The 25,579-nt window shown below is 40.0% G+C and overlaps 1 protein-coding gene across 1 annotated transcript in view; it reads right to left on the bottom strand.

The window, feature by feature from the left end:
* Positions 1-25,579, bottom strand: part of SLC6A11 (solute carrier family 6 member 11) — a 184,891-nt gene that overhangs the window by 102,401 nt on the left and 56,911 nt on the right. The window contains exon 7 of the mRNA XM_054976982.1: positions 13,607-13,741. Within this exon, the coding sequence (XP_054832957.1) occupies positions 13,607-13,741 (135 nt within the window). The remainder of the gene's footprint in view (positions 1-13,606; positions 13,742-25,579) is intronic.

The following is a 25,579-nucleotide window of genomic DNA, read 5'->3' as shown; positions in this document are numbered from 1 at the left end:
TGAGGCCAAGGGCCATTACAATTAAAACACACAATAAAAGAAACAGAAAACGAAGACATTATAATCAATAGTATGTTTGTTATAAGATTAAAAACACAGAAAAACAACCTTACCAAAAAGTACACAGCTACATAAAATACTTCAGCTTTCAAGTACAGCTCACCCCCATAAGTTTTTCATTGTCAAAGTAAACTGTGCCATTCTGTGAAAAATGGATTTAATGAAAGAGATTTTATGTACCTTTATGTGCCTTCTATGACTGTTATGCACTCTTACTATTCTCAGGAGCTAATGTAGTATTTGTAACGCAACTTGCAAGAAAATGAGACTTGAAACAAAAGACCAAAGCAGAATGTATGTTCTATATATAATATATATAAATCGACTTGAAACAAAAGACCAAAGCAGAATGTATGTTCTATATATAAATCACTGTGAGAAGTAAGATCAAAGTACTGTGAAGCTTGCTATCAGGTAGATTGCGCTTAAAAAGCTCCTGCTTCTTTCCTGACACCTGTTCTTTACTTGATACAGAAACCCCTTTGTGAAACTGTCCATGCAAAATGTTGCACTGAAAGCTAGATTAGCAAAACCTCTCAAGGCTGAGAGAAAACAGCATCACTTTTACATATACAGTCATGTATATTGGAACCAACCAAAGGAACACCTCAGGCGTCATCTGATAACAAGTAGCAATGAAGGACCTCATTATAGCCAGCTGCACATACGGTATCTGACTGCAACAGAGCAAGGCTTTGCCTTAAAAGTGGGCTAACAGGAATTATGCTTTCTCCAGAATCTGAACAGGTCAATGTGCAAGTGAGCTCTGATTGAAGTTCAGTCCACATTATCGCTGCTGGAGTACCCCAAGGCAAAGCTAAAATTCTCTTTAAGGAGAGATCTTGAATAGGTTCTAAAACCATTACCAGGGATTTATTCTAGCTCCACAATTCTGCACTGCACAGGAGTTGCAGAATGGGCTTACTCGTAAACAATTTAAAGAAGGCTCATTCAAGAAGTTTCCTTTCATGCTATAAAATTTTAAGATGGCACCCATGGTTCTCAAAACTAAAGTATGTTATCACCAAATGAGCTCTTCATGAAAGAATTTCACTAAAGGTCACTCCAAGAAATATAAAGGTATTACACTGTTCTATAAGATCTCCATCTATTGACCACTAAAATCTACAGGGTCTCTTCTTAAAAACCATCACTTTGGTCTTGACAAAATTAATATCTAAGGCTTCTTTCTTACAAAAGTTACCCAACTTACTCTACATCCTTCATCTTCTAACGTTATATATGCCATCAAGTGTCAACAATGCCCTTCAACTCTTTATTTTGGATAAACAGGTCAGACCACTTGCAAAAGAATAAATGGACATAAATCTGATATCAAAAATCACAACATTCAAAAACCAGTAAGAGAATATTTTAATCTGCTAGGGTATTCCATCACTGACCTAAGAGTAGCAGCTCTCAAGTGGAGAAGCTTCAAAGGAAAATTACCATGTAAGATCATCACTGAAATTAAGTTTACTTGCAAATTCAGATCAATGGACCTTCCAGGGTTGAATCAGGACATTGAATTCTTGCACTACATATGTTAATTTTCCACACTTCACACCCATGCTCTATCAAGCTAATTATTATTATATAGTATATCTGTCATGTCTGTACCCTTACATCCATGTCATTGTTCTAGGTGTTGAACCATTGCTAATACTGTGCCTTGATTCCATTTTGCAAATGCTATAACCATCACTTTTGTTTTTCTCTCTCTAGCAGCCTGAGAACACAGCTGTGTTATCTCTTTCTTTGAAGCTCACTGAAGTGACCTTGCACTGTCTGAAATGTTGCCATTTCTTTTATACCTCTTTGTCCTGTCTAGCTGATGTATAAACTCCAGCAGAAGTTCCCAGACTCCTTCCCACGCAAACTTGTGGTTTGGGAGAGGGGAAATGAATATTTAGAGCTGTATTTTCCTCAAGTTTCTATTCCTATCAAGGAAGCATGTACTGCTTGGATGCTTTCTTGTCTCTGAGTAATTCTATGGACATATATATGGAAAGATTGGATTTCTGAATAAAAACCATTTAAACCAAGAGCTTGGACTTCTTGTTGCAATCGTACAGAGATCTGTTTACCATATCCTGTCATCCATAGCATGAAAAATATCTAGCTTCCTGACACACTAATTTACTATACCCCTCCCACCCTCTGCCTGCCTGCAAGGACATACAATGGGTTGGATCCAGACTAAATTCTGTACTCACAGAAGGCACTTCTGTCAGCAGAAGACAGCTTTCCTGCCTCCCCCCTTTGCACTGAAGCCCACTGATCTCCACGACAAGGGACCATCAGAAAGAACATGAGGATCAAATTGGGGGCTGCAGCAAGTAGGAAGAACTGGCAGAAATTACCCCACACCTTATGTTAGCAGAAAATTTAGTGTGGATTCAGCCCAATAATTACATTTAAGTGAATTATAAGTTTGCACATAGTTAGTGACAGTATAGAGTCTTCAAGATGTATCACCAATCTGTCACTCATCAAAACTAGAAGACTATTACCACTCAGAAATTCATATATTGGCTGGCTGTCTTACTATCTGAGAACTTGTAAGAGAAATTGATTCAGGGTCTTAGTCTCAATCTGAGCATTTGGTGCTCAGCTGCATTTACAAAAGTATCATATAAAGATCACTATGCACCAATGTATTCAATTGATAAAACAGCCCTTTTAACCAACTGATCAAACCTATTGGTTATATTTAAATGCTTTCTCACATTATCAAAAACTTAATAGGTGCCATTCTGAGTCAATGAAGTAAGTTTTAAAAAATCACTAATAATTAAACAAAACTACAATTAATTTAAAAATGAAAAACATAGTTAATATGTTCACTTCCACCCTACTACTCTGCAACTCAGCACAAACAAAAAAATCCTCAAAAACAACCCCCCAAAAGCCAAAATAACTCACAGCCAAACCAATTAAAATTTGTCCTTACCAATTAAAACTGGCCTCTACCAATTAATAAACTAAATTGTTAGTTGATTAATCTACCAATTAGACCAAATAAAGCTGACAGCCTTGCTGTACACAAGAAAAATAATCAAAAGGACACCAGAATTCTATGGACTCCTAGCTTTTCATTTTCACTGTTGTCCTGTCATACTTTCTCAGGAAGGAAACAGAGCTTTTTCAAATCCCTTTTACATCTATGTTCCTTAATCATTTTCCATTTAATAACTGTTTTTCCGCTACAGAACCTCAATGGGACAGGGCTCAAAATTATTTCACCATTTAAACTATAGTTCCATATTCTGCAGCAGTTAACCAAATGAATTGTATGCACTTTAACAACTTTAAAATAATTTTTAAAAAGGAACAATGTTTGTCTGTTGTAGCAAAGTAAAACAGAACTCAAATGGCACTTCTAAGATTTACTGTGTTGATTCCAGCATAAGCTTGTGTGAGTGACCTTACTTTTTCAGATGCATATGAAATAGAAATTTTACCTGATGTAAATCATTTGTATGTGACACCCTGCTACACTTAATGAATGATGAGAGAGGTCACAGCCAACCTCCCATGTGATTCAATATCAGAAAGATAAAAAAGGGTGTTTCCACAAAGGGACAAGAGTGTGTAGTTTCCCGATTGCTGCGCTGGCTGCTGAAACAGTGCAGTGGCAACAGAGCTTCCTTGTAGCCTCAGTTTCATTTCCTCATCCTCTAACAATGGCCATAATCGTCACTCTGTACTAATAGAGTTTTTTTGGGGGGGTTTTCAACTGGCAATATCTGTATATAACAATATAATAAGCTGTGTATCAGATTTTCTAAATTCACAGAGTTCTTTTGTTTTAAGTAAGTATCTAGCACTTTTCACTGTAGAGATATTCATTTCTCCTTATATTTCTATAATGAAAGACTTCCTTTCTTTAAAATGACAGCAGGGAATTTAGAGAACTGATACATAGATTATTTTATACAAACAATTATAACAATATATTCAATTGTTGATTAAAAGAATAAAATCTCCCTGGTAGCAGGGGAAGAAATGGCCACTGAGGATAGGAGTAAGGAAAATGGCTGCTATGTTGGCAGGACCAGGAAATTCTGAACTTTCTACATGGCAGACATCCAGGCTTTTCAAAATCTTTGCATCAAAGCAGGTCTGGGAAAGATCAGAGAAAACCACAGAAGCCCTGGGAATTGTAGAAACATCCCACAATGCATTAGGAAAGTAGGAAAATACTTCCCAACAGCATCAATATCAAGTCAAATAACCTGTGGGGGACTGAAACCTATCTACCTTAACTCGGGATCTTCATCTCTACCATTTGATAAAGAACAACTATATCCATAAATTTAAAGAGATAAAGCAAGACCTTTAAAAATGGAGCAAACAACAACATACTTGATACGACAGATACCATTTAATTAAATCTTTTGTGCTCTCAAAACTGCTTCCAAGCAATCTTTTGTGCTCTCAAAACTCTTCCAAGCAATACCGATAGACATACCTACGAAACTATTGCAGAACTGGCAAACAACCATCAACAGTTTCCTATAGGAACATAAACATCCAAGAATAGCATTCTCCTCAGTAAGATTAAAAAGAACACAAGGTGGCTTTAATTATCCAGATATAGACATCTACTTTAAACAACACATCTAGCTAATTTCATACTAATGTTACAAACTACTGACCATAAAAACTGGATAAAAATCTTACAACCTTTTCACCCTCCTCTATCCAAGAGCTGATCTGGAGCAAACCTAACTCCTGTCCTTCAACGATTGATCTAAATATATTTTTAAAGTCCATGCTGAAGACATGGAACTCATACAGAAACACCTAAGATATCCAGGCACTCCTCATTCTTGGCTCAAGAATGATTCCCCCCAGGCAAAGACTCAAGTATGAGTAAAATCTGGAGGCAACACAACACGATTGGTAGACATCACCACAGAAAACACAGAGCTGGAAAGGAAAGTCCAATGGAAAATCCCATGGTATTACTACCTACAATTTAAACACAGATAAAGGTAATGAAAGATAAAGATAACAGAAATACTGAAAGAGCCTGAAACACAATTAGAACGACTAACCAAATCAGTACATACTCATAAAAACTTAATCTCAAAATTATATAGAATACTCATAGAATTATAAAGAATACTCAGGACGGAGGTCCTGTACTTGAGCCACGGGGGATTGGGTTCAGGACTCCGGCTCCCAGCCCTTGATAGGGCACAGCTTGCGCCAGTTCCGAGGGTCAGGAGCCTGGGGGTGGTCCTGGATGCCTCCCTGAAAATGGAGGCACAGGTTGCAGCGGTTGTCAGGTCTTCTTTTTTCCACCTGCAGCAGACCAGGCAACTTGTCCTCTACCTGTCTACCTGTGACTTAACTACAGCGATCCAGGCAATGGTCATCTCTAGGTTAGACTACTGTAACTCGCTCTATGCGGGCCTACCCTTGAGCCTGACCCGGAGATTGCAGCTGGTGCAAAATGCAGTGGCGTGCATCATTATGAGCACCAAATAGGGCGTATATTACACCAATACTGCGAGAGCTGCATTTGTTGACTGTGGAGTACCGGATCAGGTTCAAGGTTCTGGTATTGACCTATAAGGCCTTGTGCGGACTGGGGCCAGCGTACTTGAGGGACCGTCTCTCCCCATATATTACCCGGAGGACCTTCTGATCAAGAGAAAAACAATTGTTATCAGTCCCTGGCTCCAAGAAGGCCTGTCTCGCCTCGACTAGAGCCAGGGCTTTCTCAGTCCTGGCTCCTACCTGGTGGAATGCTCTGTCTACTGAGAACAAGGCCTGGCAGGATTTACTATCTTTCTGCTGGGCCTGTAAGACAGAGTTGTTCCGCCAGGCTCATGGCTGAGGTTGGACCTCCGCTGGCCGGAGGATGCAACATCTACCCCCCTCCCTGAAAGCTGCCCACCACTGTTTGTTTTTCAGCTGCTGTTACTGTGCTGCTATATCTAGTTATACTGCTGTATTGATTGTTAATAGTTGTATTGCTTCCGCCAGGAAAAGAGTGCTGCTATTTTTATATGATGTTTTAATATGGAACATTTTAAAATGATTTTAAGGTTGTTATCCCCCCTGAGCCCGCTTGTGAGGAGGGCAGAATACAAATATGAGATAGACAGACAGACAGACAGACAGACAGACAGACAGACAGACAGACAGACAGACACTAATAAAACCAAACCCTTAAGCTGCCAAACAAAATTGCAAGAAGACTGGAATTCTTGTATCAAAGGTTCAATGAGAAGCAATCTGGTCTTCGAGTCTCTTAAATTCTCCCGTGATCAATACTAAAAGACAGCCTTATAAATTAATAATGAGGTAGCATTATAACTCCCCCCAAAGATGGCAGTAATATCTTTATTGAAATCTCCCCTATGCTGGAAAAAGTGTGGAGATATAGGCACGTAAGCCCACTGCTGGTGGAAATATAAATATAAAGAAAACTTCTGGAGAGATATCTTTGAACATACAAAATATATAACTGGGTACACAATTCCACTGAGACCTGAACTAATCTTCCTAGACCAACGGCAAAGTACTAGAATTCCAAAAATCAGACGGGACCTAATAACAACTTTCTTAGTGGCAGCCAAAACAGTGATAGCTTTAAGATGGAAACCATCAAAAGCTCCCACACTGACAAACTGGTATTCAAAGGATTGGGATCATTACCTTACTGAAAAAAATTGGATGGTATTCAACAAGCTGATCTATTTCCCAGACTACAGGATTTACCAAAAAATCACTCCCCTTCTTTGAACACATCAACAAAAACGATGTACAACCAACTAATCAATCTTATCAGTCGCTTTTAATCTTATAACTTTAAACACTTGAATTCATTCTACTCATATTCTTGAAAACACTACAAATCAATTAAAACCATCAATCCACAAGACTTATCTGAAAACATTATAATATAATGAACAACTAAAGAGATATGTAACAATACTAACAATATTATTGTGCTTTAATATGATTGATTTTATTGTATCTGTTATTGTAAAACTGATAAAGATTTTTTAAAAAATAACCTGTGGGGAAATAGCCTACATTTATAAACAAAGTCTGACCCAGAAATATATATATATATATATATATATATATATATATATATATATATATATATATATATATATATATATATATATATATATATATATATATATATATAAAGAAAAGTATTATAGACAATATAGGATAATAGTATCATATATTCTAATAGTGGAGCCATTTACACAAAGATACAAATTTGGGGGTCCCCCCAGGCTTGCAGAAGAATCCTAAAACTTTTTTTAAAAGGAGTGAGGTTTAAAAAAACGCAAAATAGGAACTATTGTCTCAGCTCTTGCATTGGAATGTGACTCCTGGTATCACTCCCAGATTTGGGGGGGGGGGCAGCACCACTGCTGAGGTGGCAAAGTAGCAAGCAGGCATGGGGTAGGTGGAGCTGCCACCAAGGTGGTGAAGCTATGGGGGGGGGAGGAGCTGCTGCCACAGACAACATTCAGGGGTAGCCACAGCCGCCACCAATGGGGGGCAGCCGTGCTGATGATGGGAGATGGGCAGGCAGGCTGTGCAGATGATGTAGGGAGGGAAGCAGGTGGGCAGGCTGTGTTGACAATGGGAGGAATCATGCAGGAAGAAACATGAAGGAAGACAAGCCACCACTGATGGAGGGTGGCAACCACGTAAGTTCCTGCAAAGTTGCAGTATGTCCAGCTGGTCTCCACCATGAGGAGGGGAGGATGGCATCCCCCATGTGATTCTCTGTGCTGAACTGAACTGAATTAGGAAACTCAAGTTTGTTTAAACCAAGATATGACATGGTGTTTATTTCAGAATAAGCTTGGTAAGAGATTACCACATTAGCACATAAGTGCAGTTATTATTATTATTATTATTATTACTACTACTACTACTACTACTACTACTACTACTACTACTACTACTACTACTACTTTAAAATGTACTTTTTTGGAAATATTTCAGAGTTTACTGGATAGAAATGAAGTCTTAAAGAAACGACAAATGATGCTCATCCTGAGTTCACCTAATGCCACAATATAAAGGACAATGAAATCTAATAATTATTTTTGATGAAAATGAAACATTTTCTATGGACTTTCAGCACTGTGAAATGATTTCTCATTGAGCCTTTAGATAAGAAGTGTATAATACAATAAACATTCAGTCATTATTCAGATATTGCACGGAATCTAGAATCTTTCTATAAACAACTACTTCTCTTTCAGGAATATCAGGGATTTTTTTAGTGCACATATCATTTTTAAAAAGGATTATTGTTTCCTTAGCTGATGGAGCCATGAAAATTCGGAGTGCTCTTAGAATGTGATTGCGTGAGTAAAGGCAAAACCAAGAAGGGGGGGGGGGGATATTTTCAAACTGGCAAAAACTATGTAATCAAGAAGGTTGAAGAAAAAAAACCCCCAAAATCTTGTGTGTAGAAATATCAAGGTCTGTACCCCACCCAAAAGTATTAAATCACATGATCTTTAATTAAATAATTAAAATCATGTTAAAAATCCATCAATTTTAGATATATGTATAAGTACTTTCCCTACTTTTATTTATTAAAAATAATTATACATACACATGGGGATGTCACACTTTATCAAAAAATTTTCCTATGACCAGGTAGAGTAATTCATGGCATAAATATATGTATACTAAAACCAGATGTGTTTCAGCTGTGAGACCTTCCTTAGTGATTAAAATTTGTACACTACAATACAATGTATTGGTTGAAATTACAACATGCCTGACCAAAACACTGAACAACACAAATAGGATACACAAAAAATGTATTAATGGAATGGTTAAATCCCACTTCATTGGTATAATTCATTGGGACCACCAGAAATCAATTTTTGGATGGTGGCTGTTAGTGGTCCATATTTCTTTATGTCAGGTCAGGATAAATGTTAGCCACTTTCAGAAATCCAAATGCATCTTTTTTAGTGTATGTATCATTCTGAAAAAAGTCTTTTCCCCTAGCTGATGGAACCACGGAAATTTGGAGTGTTTTTTGGTTGTGTGAGTGCCATAGGCATATATATTAGTATCCACAACATGCCTTCTTAATGACACTTTCACACACTCCACTGTGCGTACCAGCACACAGTCTACAGAGGAATTGCACTCAAGCTGAAACTAAAGGCACAATATAGAATCTTTTTTCTTATCAGTTTTAGGCCTAGCACAAAACATTTAGACTTTGCCTAAAGATTTTCTGTTGTTGCAGTTTTGGGCAGTACAAATGCATGTAAGAGAGAAACTGACTTGTGTTTTTCCCAGGACTTTCAACAGTATTTCATCTCATGACTTATACCAGTCCACCCTGTATGATGTGCACCTGATGGGTTGTACATAATACAGACTTTAAAAAAATTAAAAGCTGGAGGGAGAACAACAGTATGGCATTTCTTGTAAGGCTACAGAATAGACTTTCTACCTTATTGCATATGGATTTAATATCACATTATTGTTTTTGAATCTGAACTCGCAAAACTATTCCTAAAAAGTAGTACAGGCACATTTTTTTTGGAAATTTTTTAAATTTTTAATATCTAACATAAAAAACTACAAAAGTATAAGGGGGAGAGAAAAAAAAAGGGAAGGGGGGACTGGGGAAAAGGGAAGAGCAACATACAAACAACGAACGCTACACTACATGTCTTGTATTCCCTTCATGCTGCAATTTTTCTTAAACGTTAACTTTCTAATATGCTATCAGATTGGTAGATCTTATACAATACAGACTATATTCAGGATCAGGTTTTCTTCCCCCCCCCCCCGCGTCTCGGTCTCAGTTCTCTCTGCGCAGCTGGAGCAGCTGCACCCGCTCTCTCCTCCCCCCCACTTTCCCCTTCAGACTTTGGACTTTCTTCTTGCTGGAACTCCTGATGATTGAACAAAAAGTCTGTCAGCTGCGCTTCCGATGTAATCTTGTAGGTTTGATCCTTATATCTAAACCAGACGCCTTCTGGAAACAACCATTTATATTTTACATCACATTTCCTCAAGAAAGCCGCAAGTCCTTTATACTTAAATCTTCTTTTACGAGCCAAAAATGGAACATCCTTCAATATTTTAACCTTATTGCCCAAATAATCCAAGTCCACATTGTACGAATTATATAAGATGGTGTCCCAAGTCTTCTTAGATGAAAAGTCAATAATAATCTTGCGAGGCAGCTGACGCTTCATTACATACTTTGAAGATGTCCGCCGGACTTCCAAAATATCGCTTTTTAACTCTTCTTTAGTTGCCTTTGCGAATGGCGGCAAAAGTCCCGACACCAAATCTTTTAAATTTTCACTTTGCTCCTCTTTTACATTCTGAAGACGCAGTACCGTTTGGGCACGGTCCACTTGCAATCCTATTATTTGATTCTCCAAAAGCTTCACTTCCTTACTTGTTGCTTTCATGAGTACTGCGTTCTCGTGTGCAGACTGCTCTGCTCCAGACGCTGTTTCTTTAATGGTTTTCACTTCGCTTTCCACTGAATCAACCTTTTGCCCCATTTCATTCAGTTTCGCTACAAAGGGCTGCACAGCATCAAAGACTGCTCATCTCACCATCTCTTCCAAAGTTTCCCCCTTCCCCTGTAACGTCGCCATCACCGATTTACTCATTGCTGGGCTCTGCTTTCTCGTCGCCATCTTAGGGGGGGGGGGCGCCAACTAAGTTCCGAAACTCCGTGAAGGGGAAGAAATCCGCGCCTTCTTAGCTTCAACTCCCACCAATCCTTCGCATACGCTTAGAAATCAGAAGGGATTCGCTTACTTACAGGTTTTCACCTTAAATCTGCTTATTGCCGTTCTCCATGGCCCGGCAGCACGCGAAGTGCTGTGCAAGTCTGCCGGCCTCCGTTGGAGCAAACGGGCAATTTACCCCCTGCATTGCTTTCAGGGGGTTCTTCCCGCCGTGCTCCGGACCCCGTCTCCCTCACTGGGAGTCCTGGGGGTTAACCCTCGCGGGTCAACTGCCCGGTCAGGCTGCTCGGACGTTTCCTCCCAGACCTGCGGAGAGGAGCGTCCGACATGGCCGGGAAAACGAAACCAAATCTAGTACAGGCACATTTTAACTGATTGCCAGGATAAACTGCAAAACATGAAATATCAGTATATATTGTATTATATGTATTTTATTTATTATTTAGTTATTTTGATTGTCTTTGTACACTGATGCTGAAAATGGAAGGTATGCCTATTAGATTATTTAAAGCAATTTGTAATTACTCAAAAGATTTTTTTTAAAAAACCCTGCCAAAGATTGTTTTAGAATTAACTGAGAATTTTGGTCTCTATTTTAACTATGCATATTGAATTGTATATTATCAGACACACAAAATTTAAGACTGAAGATGTAAACTCAGCAGCCCTTCTGGTAAAGACAGGCATAATAATAAAAAGCCTCACAATGGGTTTCTCAAAAGTTCTCAATTGTGTGAACTTGCTTGAAAGGACTGGTATAAATCAGCTACTGGTCCAGTCATTGCTCTATCCCTTTCCCAATTCTTCAGAATGTTTCCACTTCCTGCCCTTTTGTTTTCAGTTTTTTAGAGGGCTGAATATACGTTTATTCATATAAATTTTGATTCACTGCCATACTAAAAACTATCTCATTCTCTTTAAAGAGAGTTGCAATTTTTTTCCAGGGATGGAGGTGAGGTGGCTTCATACTATAGAGACCAGCCAACCTGCACCATCCATTGCAGCTCTTGAAGCTCATGTAGTAAACCAGAATTTTCATAGTAAAGAAGCATTTGAATTAAATGCTGTGAGATAACTTAAAAATTTGTGAGATAACTTAAAAATTTGTCCTCATGTTGTGAAAATGTTAGCATCTTGTTCAAATCAGAGATTTAGTTGAATCTCAAATTGAATCAAATACCTTTATTGGTATAACAGCATAGACATGCACAGTCAGCAAGGATACAAAAAAAATCCATTACCCCAGCACTTAAACTATTCCTATCCTCTTAGATGCGCAACAAAGAAATTTAACCACAGACTCAATGATCTCATGGTTATGACTGGATAGTAGGAGGAGAGTCTTACAGTCATCAGAAGGTCCATAATTTGGAGAAGAGGTTCCAAATAAATGGCGCAAATATCACAATAAAATAAGTAATACAGGAGAACATGTTCAATGCTTTCTGTATCCCTCAAACCACAGGCACAAAACCCAGAGGAATATGGAAGTTTCTTAAACTTCCCATACAATACCACAGAAGGGAGGACATTACAACGAGATAGCATAAATGCTCTCTGAAGGTAAAGGGAAGTCAGATAAGAAAAATACTCTGCCAAAGAGCCATTAGAGGAGATTCTCCCATCTCAAAAGGGAGCATCTACCAGAGGCAAGGCTTCTCAGTTCTTGCATCTTGATATCTACAAGTCTTTGCTTAGAGAAAGCAAATACAGACCTCTCGGGAAGGTAATCTAATTCATCAAGGCTAAGCCTGATTACAGAGATTTTTTTCCCTATATCGACTAATTATACAGAAGACTGGGATTTGGTTAGCATGTATGCAATAATACTATTAGGGCTTCTCCTGAAATGCAAACACAGCCAAAATTTAATTGTTATAATCCAGGCTTTTGTCTCTAGGCTAGGCATCTTTGGTTGGTCCCCAAACATATAGCTGCATAGGGCACACATGATGGCAGCCCTAAAATTTTCCTTTAAAAATTAGGTTGTATTTGTTCAACCTCTTTATTAAAGGCTGTGATCCAAATTGGAATGCCGTAGAGCAGTTTAGCACTAATTTTGTGGTTAAACACTCTAAGGGCAGCAGGGATATATTGATTTCTCTTAGTATAGAAAAAACAAGTGGTCACTAGTACATTACGATTCACCGATATTATCACTTTTTTATGGGTTACCCATCTAGTGCTGTGGTGGACTCCTAGGTATCTAAAGCTGTTGACCTGTTCAATCACTCTCCCTCTTATATTCCACTGAACCGGTTTCCAGGTTTTCCCAGAAGCAATAATTTTGGATTTATCGAAATGTAAAGTCAATTTATTCGATTCACAATAGTCTAAAAAATGAGATAACATCCTTTCCATCCCTATTTCCAAGAGGGACAGTAACACCGCATCATCAGCGTACAATAGGAACGGTACATACATAGTTGCTAGTTTTGGGTTATGACCATCAATTCCTTTCATAAAGGGGGCCAAGTTATTTTTTTAAAAGATTAAATAATAAGGGGGCTAAGATGCATCCTTGCTTTACTCCGATATTAATTGGAATCTTAGGAGTTAGATCCTTGGAACATCTAACTTGGCAAGTGGTTTCAGAATAAAGCTTTTTGAAAAAAAAATAAAAAAGTAATCTTGCTTCAATCCCTAGGACCCTTAATTTCTTCCACAGTAGATCTCCAGAAACAGAGTCAAATGAGATTTATTCATTGTTTGACCTTGAAGAAAAGCATAAAATACATTTGAATATATCAATGCAAAAAAAAAACCCTGAATTAACGGTTTTTGTGTTTGTTATTTGGTCCTACCTGTGGGTCAGAAAGTCGAGAAAGATCAGGGTACAAGTAGAATTTTATTCCCTCAGAGGCTCCAGGAAGTGTAACTCCTCGTATCAGCAGAATTAAGAGCATGACATAAGGGAATGTAGCTGTTACATATACAACCTATGAACAAAATAGAGATAATACATAATTAGGGATGTACAACCTGTACATTTTCACTTCTTGCCTATACTCAAACAGTGCCAACTCTTCTTACCTGCGTTAAAAAAAAAAGAATCTTAGTTTGGCTGCTCTGACAAATTTTGTTTAATTGTTTTTAGCGTGTCATTATTAGCAATATTTTTTCTGGATGGAAAAATGGAAGGAGAAAGATTATGAGGACAACAGAGAAGGAAGAGATTATGTTCAGAAGTAGCAGCACAAAAGAGAACTTTAACTTCCTGAGATCTAGAGCAATACCATAACAGATAACTGTGAGAGACAGTTGCAAAGGCTAATATGAATAGCATACAATCATCACTCCATTTTTAGTTTACATTGTTCACCTAAATATACGTTTCTATAAATATTTTTCTGTATCTTAATTTTCCACACCTCTTTGATCAATAAATAATTTTAATATATTTTAATTACACTTTCTAAAGAATAAATGTTTATTAGAGGGTTTGAAAGTTTTTTCCCCTTTTTGCCTACTAATAATTCCTGTTTAATAGAAGTGAAAGCAAGTGAGCTGCATATGCCACTTATTTTCTCCCCTCCGCACCCACAAACATTTCCATTACCCTATGTTCCATAATTTGCCTCCTATAGGGATAGGGACCGTCTCTCCTCCTAAGTCTAAGTGCTGATTACAGCCACTCCAGCAATCAAGCAGGTGGGGTGCATTCCCTTTAGTTTGTGAGACTTAAAGCTCTCCCTTCCCAAGACCTCGCCCTACCAATCTACGGGTTTGTTCTGCCCAAGTCATGAATTCCAGACTCAGTTTAACTCATCATAAGTCAGCTATGACTTGAGGGCACTCTCCATAACATTAGTTTAAGGAGTGTTTGCAAAAGCATGAAGAATTCACACAGGCAACAGACAAAAAACAAGAAAAGTTTACTATTGCTACAAAAAATTCTGCCTGTCTAAAACTTAAGAGCTTGCTATCTTAAGCATCTCTGGTTTGGCATCCATTTGTTGCTCATCTTACCCATCAGGTAGAATGCATGCCCCCTTCATGCCTAGTTAGTTAGTCTGGCATAGGGACATCTGAGGTGAAAAGAATAATTAAAGGGATTTCTGAGTGAGCTAAGAAGCCATCTTTTCTATGACTCAGTATATCACCCAGCAACTCAAGAGCCAATTAGGACTGAGCTGTTAATTAATGTTTTCAGCTGTGGGAAGATCTAGGGAGGACAGCTAGCACCTCTGAGAACAACCTTCCAAGGTTAAACCACTAGAGAACTCAGAGACTGCTCTGCAGTTGTTGATTAGCTTGTCCATACATTTCTGACTAGGCCTGAGTCTGAAAATCCTTACAGTGCTAAACTAAAGTCCAGCCATTTTTACTATAATCTTAGCTTTAGATCAGGGCCGGTTCTAGGGTTCCCGGTGCCCGGGACAACCCAAGTCCAGCTGCCCTCACGCACGCACGCACTGCACGCGCGCTCCCGGTGCTGCGTGATGATGTCACTTCGTGACATCATCACGCAGGGTGGGCATGCTGCCAGCGGAGTGGCCACAGCACCAGCAGCTGGGAGGCCGCCTGCACCACTCGCCTGCCCGGCTGAGGGGGCAGCCAGCTTGCTGTGCACTCCCAGCCCTCTGTGCCACTCACTTGCCCAGCAGAACAGGGAGCGTGCGGCAAGCCAGCCGCCCCCTCAGCCAGGCAGGTGAGTGGCACGGGCAGCCTCTAGCTCTCCATGCCATTCACCTGCCCCGCTGAGGGGGCAGCCAGCATGCCGCGTGCTCTCTGTCCTGCTGGGCAGGTGAATGACACAGGTGGCTGCTCAGCTGCCCGCCCTGCTGCCAGCGCGCTCCCAGCGGCTGGCAGCTGCGCCCGGTGCCCCCTCTTTGGTGACACCAGGGGCAGACTACCCCCCCTGCCCCCCTCGATCCGGCCATGCTTTAGCTAGCAATTTCCATACACTTCCAAAGTTCAAAACCATCACTTTTGAGTTCAAAAGAGGCAACTTTGTTAAAATGAGGGGATTAGTCAGAAGAAAGTTAAAATGAAGAATTAACAGAGTCAAATCCTTCCAGAATCTCTGGAAACCATTTAAAACTGTGCTGATAGAATGCATGCCTCAAATCAGGAAAAGTACCACCAATTTTTAGAAGATGCCTTCATGCTTAACAAACTCAAGACAGAGAAGCCATAAAAAACAAATAAGTTTCTTTCAAAAGGTACTTGATTTCCCTATCAAGGTCAACAGAAAGGAGCACAAGTTCTGCCAAAACAATTATAAGCTGGCAGCAAGGCAAGAAAAAAGTAATTTGAGGAGCCAACAGCCAAAAACATTAAGACAAACAATAAATATTTCTTCAAATATATCAGAAGCAAGAAACTGGCTAGGAAGATGATTGGGACTGAGGCTGGCAAAAGAATAAAATGACTGCTTAAGGAAGATGTGGAGATAGCTGAGAAATTGAATGAATATCAGCTCCCACCTCCAGTGTCCGGGGAACTGCATTTGCCATACCTCCTTTCCAAATAAGGAGGATACTGAATGCTGAGTTTGCTTGCGGGGAGCATGCTGGGAGGCTGGGCTCCCTGTCGATTAAGTTTGGTGTAGTGGTTAAGAGCATGGGACTCTAATCTGGAGAGCTGGGTTTGATTCCCTATTCCTCCACTTGAAGCCAGCTGGGTGACCTTGGGCTAGTCACAGTTCTCTGGAGCTCTCTCAGCCCCATCCACCTCACAGGGTGTTTTGTTGTGGGGATAATAATGGCATACTTTGTAAACCACTCTGAGTGGGCATTAAGTTGTCCTGAAGGCCGGTATATAGATCGAATGTTGTTATTAAGTGAGAGGAACAGGCAAACCTTATCAGCTTGCTCCTCTTTTGTAATGGCACTTGCTATTCTTGGGGTTTTTTCTGAAAAGGACTTTTATGTGGATAAAGCCTTACCAATGAAGAACTCAATAGGGGTGTGTGACTCGTGTTTCCGATTTCGGTAAAATACCCAAATTGGATTGAAATTCACAAAGCTTCAGGATTTCCAAATTGGGGGCAGGAAACTTCCCCTCTCATTTTGGTATGCTGCAAATCTTTATGGAGCATACCAAAGTGATTTAAATACCCAAATGTGAAGCGGCTTGCCACTTTGGGTTTCAAGTGTTTACAAAGCTTTTTCTCACTTTGGGTAAACCTGAAGCAGGAAACCTGAATTTTTTTGCACACCCCTAGCACTCAATATGTTGCACTGCCTTTGGACAATTTAGTACATTCCTTGAGTGGGCAATCAAAGAGAGGTCAGGCGCATCTAGGGTTGTTCACTATCTTAATGATTTTCTGTTTGCTGGAAGAACACATTCAACCAAATGTGAGCAGCTGATGAGGCATTTTCAGGACATAGCCAAAGGCTAAGGGTACCTTTAGGGGTACCTTAAGGATACCTTTCTTTTCTTGGCATTGAAACTAATTGCCATGTCTGTACCCCTACATCCATGCCATTGTTTTGTGTTGAACCATTGCTAGTGCTGTACCCTGATTTCATTTTGCAAATACACTAACCATCACTTTTATTTCTCCCCCTAGCAGCCTGAGAACGCAGCTGTCTTTTCTTTTTTTGAAGCTCACAGAAGTGACCTTGTATGCCTCTTTGTTCTGTCTAGGGTGATGTATAAACTCCAGAAGTAGTTCCCAGACCTTTCCCACGCAAACCAGTGGTCTAAGTGGGAGGGGGGAAATGACTGAGTATTTAGAGCTGTGTTTTCTTCAAGGTCCTATTCCTATCAAGGAAACATGTACTGCTTAGATGCTTTCTTGCCTCTGAATAATTCTATGGACATATATATGGAAATGATTGGATTTCTGAATAAAACCATTTAACCAAGCGCCTGGACTTCTTGTTGCAATGGAACAGTTCTAGCCATAATTTACTAACTGAGTATGTACACCTCAAAAGATTAACCCAAGAGCGCTGGAAAGCCCAAGGCTTCACTGAAAGCAAAGCTCTCAGCCCAGGGTCAAGCTCCACTCCTCTCTGCTTGTTAGAGTGGCTGTACACAGCACTGACAGCAGGAGGTGAGGGGCCTTAGTTCATACAGAGATATTGGGGTTATTGTGAAAAGCTCAATGAAACTGTCAACCAAATGTGCAGCAGCAGCGAAAAAGGTAAACTCCATGGTTCAGATTTTCAGGAAAGGGACTGAAAATAAAATGACCAATATTATAATGCTCTTGTATAAAGCTATGGTACAGCCTCATTTGGAATATTGTGTGTAGTTCTAGTAGGGTTTCCAGGTCCCTCAGGGCCCAAATCATGGGACAGGAGGGGTCATGGGGGGGGGACATATAGGAGAAATTACCAATTTTAAGCTAAAAGGGGGCTTTCCCTTCCTTGTCACACCAGAAATGATGTCATCCTCAGTGCGACAAGGAAGGCTCTGGAGCGCATAGGCACGTACTCCAGAGCTTCCATTTGCAGCACTTCCCCCCTGCAAAGTAAAAGGTGGGGGGCAGTGGCTAGCAGCGGGGGATCCCATACCCCCATCGAGGGACTGGGAACTCTAAGTTCTGGCCATTGTATCTCAAAAAGGACATTAAAGAACTGGAAAGAGTAGCCAAGATGATTAGGTGCATCTTTCCTATGATGAAAGGCAGGAGAGTTTAGAAAACAGACAGTTAAGGGGAGACATAGTACTAAAACTGTGTGGCACTCAATGGAATTGTTCGGAACTAAATTCAGAACAGACAAAAGGAATTACCTCTTTACTCAATGACTAATTAAACTGTGGAACTCACTGCCAGGGGAGGTAGTGATGGCCACAAGTTTAAAAAACTTAAAAAGGATCAGAACAATTTAATTAAAAAAAACAATTTAACAAAAAAATTTGGATTCCTATATATTATTATTCTCTGAATTTAAAAGTTATAGGTTTAGTTAGTCTTCCAGAACTGTAGCTCTGCTTCTGATTCAATGGAAACCTGTGACCTAAAAACCCCACTAGGGTCTAATGGTAGAAATTAGCTGTTATATCTGGACATGAGATGTCTGGGTTCAAACCCAGTTCTAGCCATAAAATTCTAGCCATAAACCTCAGCAAGTCACTAGTTTTCAGCTGCATTTCTAAATGGAAATAACACTGGCCAAACTTGAGGGGCTACTGTGATGGGGGAAAATAAAATATTCATAATATAATATCTTACACATCCAGTCTAAACTACTGGGAAATGTACTTTGTTAAACACACTCATGGATTACAAAATAAAAACACAGAAGCCATTTCATAATCAGCTCAGAAAAATAGAAAGCAAAAGTAATAACATTGCTGGTGACAAAGAATCCAAACAAACAGTGCTTCAGTATTAAAAGAAATGGCAATAAATGGACTGCAACTACATACATTAATCTAATTGATTTCACCATTTTATCATCATGTAAAGATCATGAACTTTACCTACATTATGCTGTACATCCATTTATGCAATAAGGTGTTTTAAAAACATTTGTCCTAAAATTGTATCTTACTGATCACATATTGTACATTGAAAGTAGGGTTGCCAACCTCAAGGCAGGGCCTAGAGTTTTCCCAGAATTACAAAAGATCTTCAGACTGCAGAGATTGGTTCCCCTGGAGAAAATGGCATCTTTGGATTATAGACTCTATGCAACACATCCCTTCTGATCTCCCTTCTTCCTGAAATTCCACCCTCCCCAGGCTCCACCCCCAATCTACAGAAATTTCCCAATTTGGAGCTGTCAACCCTAAGTGAAAAAGATTGTTAGAAATATGAAGTATAGGAGCACAATCTATTTCATATACACATAAAAAACTGTAACTGATATCCATTAGATAAGATTATTCTAGCTTTTACACTGTATTAAATAATAATTACTTATTTTAGTTTGGATCCAAAGTAGGAATTGGTGTCTCCCTCTCATCCCCATGAATACACGGGCATATCTTTTATTCTTGCATGAGAGTGGAGAAAGGACTATGTTATCTTATCAGTAACATTTTACATCTAAGTCAATCCTGTCTTGCAATATATTCTGGTGAGGTTTTCTCTCAGTGTAGCCTATGTTGTCAGGCATCCCCCAGCTCCAAACAAAATGTTTGCTATGGTTGTTGGGGGTTTTCCGGGCTGTATTGCCGTGGTCTTGGCATTGTAGTTCCTGACGTTTCGCCAGCAGCTGTGGCTGGCATCTTCAGAGGTGTAGCACCAAAAGACAGAGATCTCTCAGTGTCACAGTGTGGAAAAGATGTAGGTCATTTGTATCTACTCAGGAGGGGTGGGGTTGAGCTGAGTCATTCTGTAAGAGTTTCCCAGGGTGTGAAATGCTAATGGCGGGAGGCTTCCCTGTATCCTGAGGAGGTTCTTTTGCATATGGATTGGTGCTTGATGTGCTAATCTTCTCTGCAGGGCTATTGTCGGGTGTGGAGTGTTTTGTTGGCCTTGTGTTTTTCAGAACTGGAGCCCATGCTCTGTTCATTCTTAAGGTTTCTTCTTTCCTGTTGAAGTTTTGCTTATGCTTGTGAATTTCAATGGCTTCCCTGTGCAGTCTGACAAAGTAGTTGGAAGTGTTGTCCAGTATTTTGGTGTCCTGGAATAAGATACTGTGCCCTGTTTGAGTTAGGCTATGTTCAGCCACTGCTGATTTTTCAGGCTGTCCAAGTCTGCAGTGTCTTTCATGTTCTTTTATTCTTGTCTGGATGCTACGCTTTGTGGTCCCGATGTAAACTTGTCCACAGCTGCAGGGTATACGGTATACTCCTGCAGAGGTGAGGGGGTCTCTGCTGTCTTTTGCTGATCATAGCATCTGTTGTATTTTTCGGGTGGGTCTGAATACTGCTTGAAGGTTATGCTTTTCCATAAGCTTTCCCATCTGATCAGTAATTCCTTTGATATATGGCAAAAACACTTTTCCTGTAGGTGACTGTTTCTCCTTGGTTGTTTGATTCATCCTGGGTTTGATTGCTCTTCGGATTTCATTTCTGGAGTAGCCATTTGCCTGAAGTGCGTGGTTTAGATGATTAATTTCCTCATTGAGAAAGCGCGGCTCACATATCCGTCTTGCACGATCCACTAATGTTTTCATTATGCCTCTTTTCTGTCGGGGGTGGTGATTGGAGTTTTTGTGTAAGTACCGATCAGTGTGAGTTGGTTTCCTGTAGACCTTGTGACCTAACTGAAAGTTTGCTTTGCGGATGACCAAGGTATCCAGGAATGAGAGTTTTCCCTCACTTTCTTTCTCCATTGTGAATTGTATGTTCAGGTGGATGTTGTTGAGATGATTCAAAAACTCCCTCAATTCTTCCTCCCCATGGCTCCAAATGATGAATGTATCATCCACAAACCGGAACCATACACTGGGTTTGTGGGGTGATACATTCATCACCCAGTGTATGGTTCCGGTTTGTGGATGATACATTCATCATTTGGAACCATACACTGGGTTTGTGGATGATACATTCATCACCCAGTGTATGGTTCCGGTTTGTGGATGATACATTCATCATTTGGAGCCATGGGGAGGAAGAATTGAGGGAGTTTTTGAATCATCTCAACAACATCCACCTGAACATACAATTCACAATGGAGAAAGAAAGTGAGGGAAAACTCTCATTCCTGGATACCTTGGTCATCCGCAAAGCAAACTTTCAGTTAGGTCACAAGGTCTACAGGAAACCAACTCACACTGATCGGTACTTACACAAAAACTCCAATCACCACCCCCGACAGAAAAGAGGCATAATGAAAACATTAGTGGATCGTGCAAGACGGATATGTGAGCCGCGCTTTCTCAATGAGGAAATTAATCATCTAAACCACGCACTTCAGGCAAATGGCTACTCCAGAAATGAAATCCGAAGAGCAATCAAACCCAGGATGAATCAAACAACCAAGGAGAAACAGTCACCTACAGGAAAAGTGTTTTTGCCATATATCAAAGGAATTACTGATCAGATGGGAAAGCTTATGGAAAAGCATAACCTTCAAGCAGTATTCAGACCCACCCGAAAAATACAACAGATGCTACGATCAGCAAAAGACAGCAGAGACCCCCTCACCTCTGCAGGAGTATACCGTATACCCTGCAGCTGTGGACAAGTTTACATCGGGACCACAAAGCGTAGCATCCAGACAAGAATAAAAGAACATGAAAGACACTGCAGACTTGGACAGCCTGAAAAATCAGCAGTGGCTGAACATAGCCTAACTCAAACAGGGCACAGTATCTTATTCCAGGACACCAAAATACTGGACAACACTTCCAACTACTTTGTCAGACTGCACAGGGAAGCCATTGAAATTCACAAGCATAAGCAAAACTTCAACAGGAAAGAAGAAACCTTAAGAATGAACAGAGCATGGGCTCCAGTTCTGAAAAACACAAGGCCAACAAAACACTCCACACCCGACAATAGCCCTGCAGAGAAGATTAGCACATCAAGCACCAATCCATATGCAAAAGAACCTCCTCAGGATACAGGGAAGCCTCCCGCCATTAGCATTCCACACCCTGGGAAACTCTTACAGAATGACTCAGCTCAACCCCACCCCTCCTGAGTAGATACAAATGACCTACATCTTTTCCACACTGTGACACTGAGAGATCTCTGTCTTTTGGTGCTACACCTCTGAAGATGCCAGCCACAGCTGCTGGCGAAACGTCAGGAACTACAATGCCAAGACCACGGCAATACAGCCCGGAAAACCCCCAACAACCATCGTTCTCCGGCCGTGAAAGCCTTCGACAATACATAAAATGTTTGCTCTTTTATTCTCCACCTATTTATTCTCCTTCACTTGCTGCCTTATGCTAATGTATATGTTCCGTAACTGTTGTTGTCATTATGTGCATCTTGATAAGTATTTAAAGATTCCCGTACTTTTTTCCTCCTTTTCCCAACATGTAAACTTCTCTGAATAAAATGGGAACAGAACAGTCTTAATTACGCAAGATCCTGGTTTAATTGCCTCTAATTGCTTAGTGTATTAATTTGCATGCCAATGCTCAAACTAGCTGTTACAGATCACTGCTATGTTTGAACAATGCCAATGTCTGCAATGAGAAAAACAAGGACAAATGTCCAGTCTGTCTGTGTTTGCACTACTAGCTTTGTTAAATAAGATTAGTTTTCTAGACTACCTTATCAGAAATCACAGTATACAGTTTATAGTGTGGCAAGATGGAGTTAGAAAAGATGATACCAAGGTGAGAAAACCTGAAGGAATAATACAGTACATTATTAACCTGCTGAAAGAGAATAGGCGGCACCTAGACTGATAAATTTAGCCATCAAAGTTAAAAATAGATTTCTCAGGCTGCCACTACAACACATTAGGTCGCACTCATCATAGCAACTTCAAATCAAGATCTGCTCCAGCTGCGCAGAGAGAGCTGAGACCGAGACGCAGGGGGGGGAAGAAAGTCTGATCCTGAATATAGTTTGTATTGTATAAAATCTACCAATCTGATAGCATATTAGAAAGTTAACTTTTAAGGAAAATTACAGCATGAAGGGAATACAAGACATGTAGTGTAGTGTTTGTTGTTAATGTGTTGCCCTTTCCCTTTTCCCACTCCCCCCTTCCCTTTTTTTCCCCTCTCTTCCCCTTTATAGTTTTGTAGTTTTTTGTAGTTTTTTATGTTAGATATTAAAAAAAAAAGATCAATTAAGAAAAAGGAGGTGGCTACGATTAACTTCATTCCTTTATTTTGCTTTTGCAGCACCCATAAAATGTTATTGAATAGTCAAGGAATATTTTTCCAACACTTATCACATGAATTTTTCTTTTTTTCTTTTCTACACAGTACATTTATAGCCTGTGATATAACATAAATGTGTTTTCATGTGGGTAGCCATTTTGGTTTCCAGTAGAACAGTCCGGAGTCACAATCCCTTCATCAGATACAACTCTTTGTATCTGATGAAGGGAGTGTGACTCTCAAAAGTTTGTATCCTGGAAATCTTAGGGGTCTTTTTAAGGTGCTACTGGACTTGAATCTTGCTGTTCTACTGCATACCAATGCAGCTACCTGATTGAAATTGGCTAAGTAAGTTAAGCTTAGAGATACTAATTTCTCCCCAAACATCCAATGAGCTTCATAGCTGAGGGGGTAGTTAAACCTGGTTTTCAAGTTTCTAAGTCTAACAATCATGTCCACAAAGTACAGTGGTTCTTAAGCATGTACAGCATCAGCCAAAAGTTAAGGACTGAAGGTGGGTGCAGTTGAGAGCCCATGTATTTGTAAAAATAGTTTCATTCATTGAGTTTCCCAAGTTTAACAATTTTACACTTGTTTCATAATAAGAGATGTAATGCTTTACATAGTTATACTTTTTACTTTGTCTAAAATGTCAAATAGAAAGCCCCCAAAGGCATTTCAGACAAATCAGGTAAAAGGGTGTGTTTGCATCCATTATTAATATTATTTATTTATTATATTAGATTTTTAGTCCGCCCTCCCTGCCAGGTGGGCTCAGGGCAGAGTACAACATTTCAAATTACATAAATACAGTTAAAAACTGATAGAACAGTACACAAACAATGGTTGTTGTGGATTTTCCGGGCTGTATAGCCGTGGTCTTGGCTATACAGCCCGGAAAATCCACAACAACCATCGTTCTCCGGCCGTGAAAGCCTTCGACAAAGTATACAAATAACATTCAAGCAACTTTATACAATACAGCTTATAAGAACACATCCTTAGCTCTGCAACTTCAGTAAAAGAAAAAAGAAAAGACACCTTGATGCTCTAAATATTCAGAAATGAGTCTCTCCATTTTCAGTAGGGCATTTCATTCTAGGGCAATGTGCCATTCGCATCCCCCTCTTTTCCTAGTCTCACTGGGCTAAACTTTAAAACTCCATCCCCCTCCTTTTGGCCTCGACTCCTCTTACTCCTGCTTCAAACCTGATTTTTCTGTCCTCTGTCCTACTGACTGGCAACACCTCCCCCTCCTTTTTTTCTTGAGGAAAACTCCACTTGGACTACATGTAGGTGAACAATTCTAGCTTAACAAGACTATTTCTACTAGAAAAATAGCTGCTTTATTGCATTCCCCTAGGACCCCATATCTGGGTTGAAAAGTCCCTGCATAATGCCAATTTGTATCTCCCTGGCATCCCAGTGGATGCAACACGTCATACCAATCCAAGAAATTTCAGAAGTGTAACCTTTGAAAGGACAAATACCAGAGAACTTCCATTAACAGTCTGCTGAAGCCAAAATATCCAAAAGTTTTGTGGCACCTTTCTGATTCATGAAAGTTAACCATGTTCATGATAACCATACGTTGCTGAAATTATTTTTGCTTCCTCTGACATTCTTCAAATGGTTGACTACAGTAGGAACCTCTGAATTATAGGGCTGACACTATTCTCCATGATGCTTTGCTGCCTGTTGCAGCATACTCAAATCTCATCCAGAAATGTTTATTACCAGGGCTTTTTTTCAGCTGGAACGCGGTGGAACGGAGTTCCAGAACCTCTTGAAAATGGTCACATGGCTGGTGGCCCCGCCCCCTGATCTCCAGACAGAGGGGAGTTTAGATTGCCCCCTGCACCACGGCGTGGAGGGCAATCTAAACTCCCCCCTGTCTGGAGATCAGGGGCGGGGCCACCAGCCATGTGACCATTTTCTCTGAAGGCAATCCACTGAGTTCTACCACCTCTTTTCCCAGAAAAAAATGCACTGTTTATTACAAACTCTTAGTTTAAATAATATTTATGTGTGCTTGTATATGATAATTATGTATTATGGTTGTTGTGGGTTTTCCGGGCTGTATTGCCGTGGTCTTGGCATTGTAGTTCCTGACGTTTCGCCAGCAGCTGTGGC

This window comes from Eublepharis macularius, chromosome 4, assembly GCF_028583425.1.
Source record: "Eublepharis macularius isolate TG4126 chromosome 4, MPM_Emac_v1.0, whole genome shotgun sequence".
NCBI lineage: Eukaryota > Metazoa > Chordata > Lepidosauria > Squamata > Eublepharidae > Eublepharis > Eublepharis macularius.
Note: the sequence above shows the minus strand (reverse complement) of the source record. Positions and strands in the feature narration are given on the sequence as shown.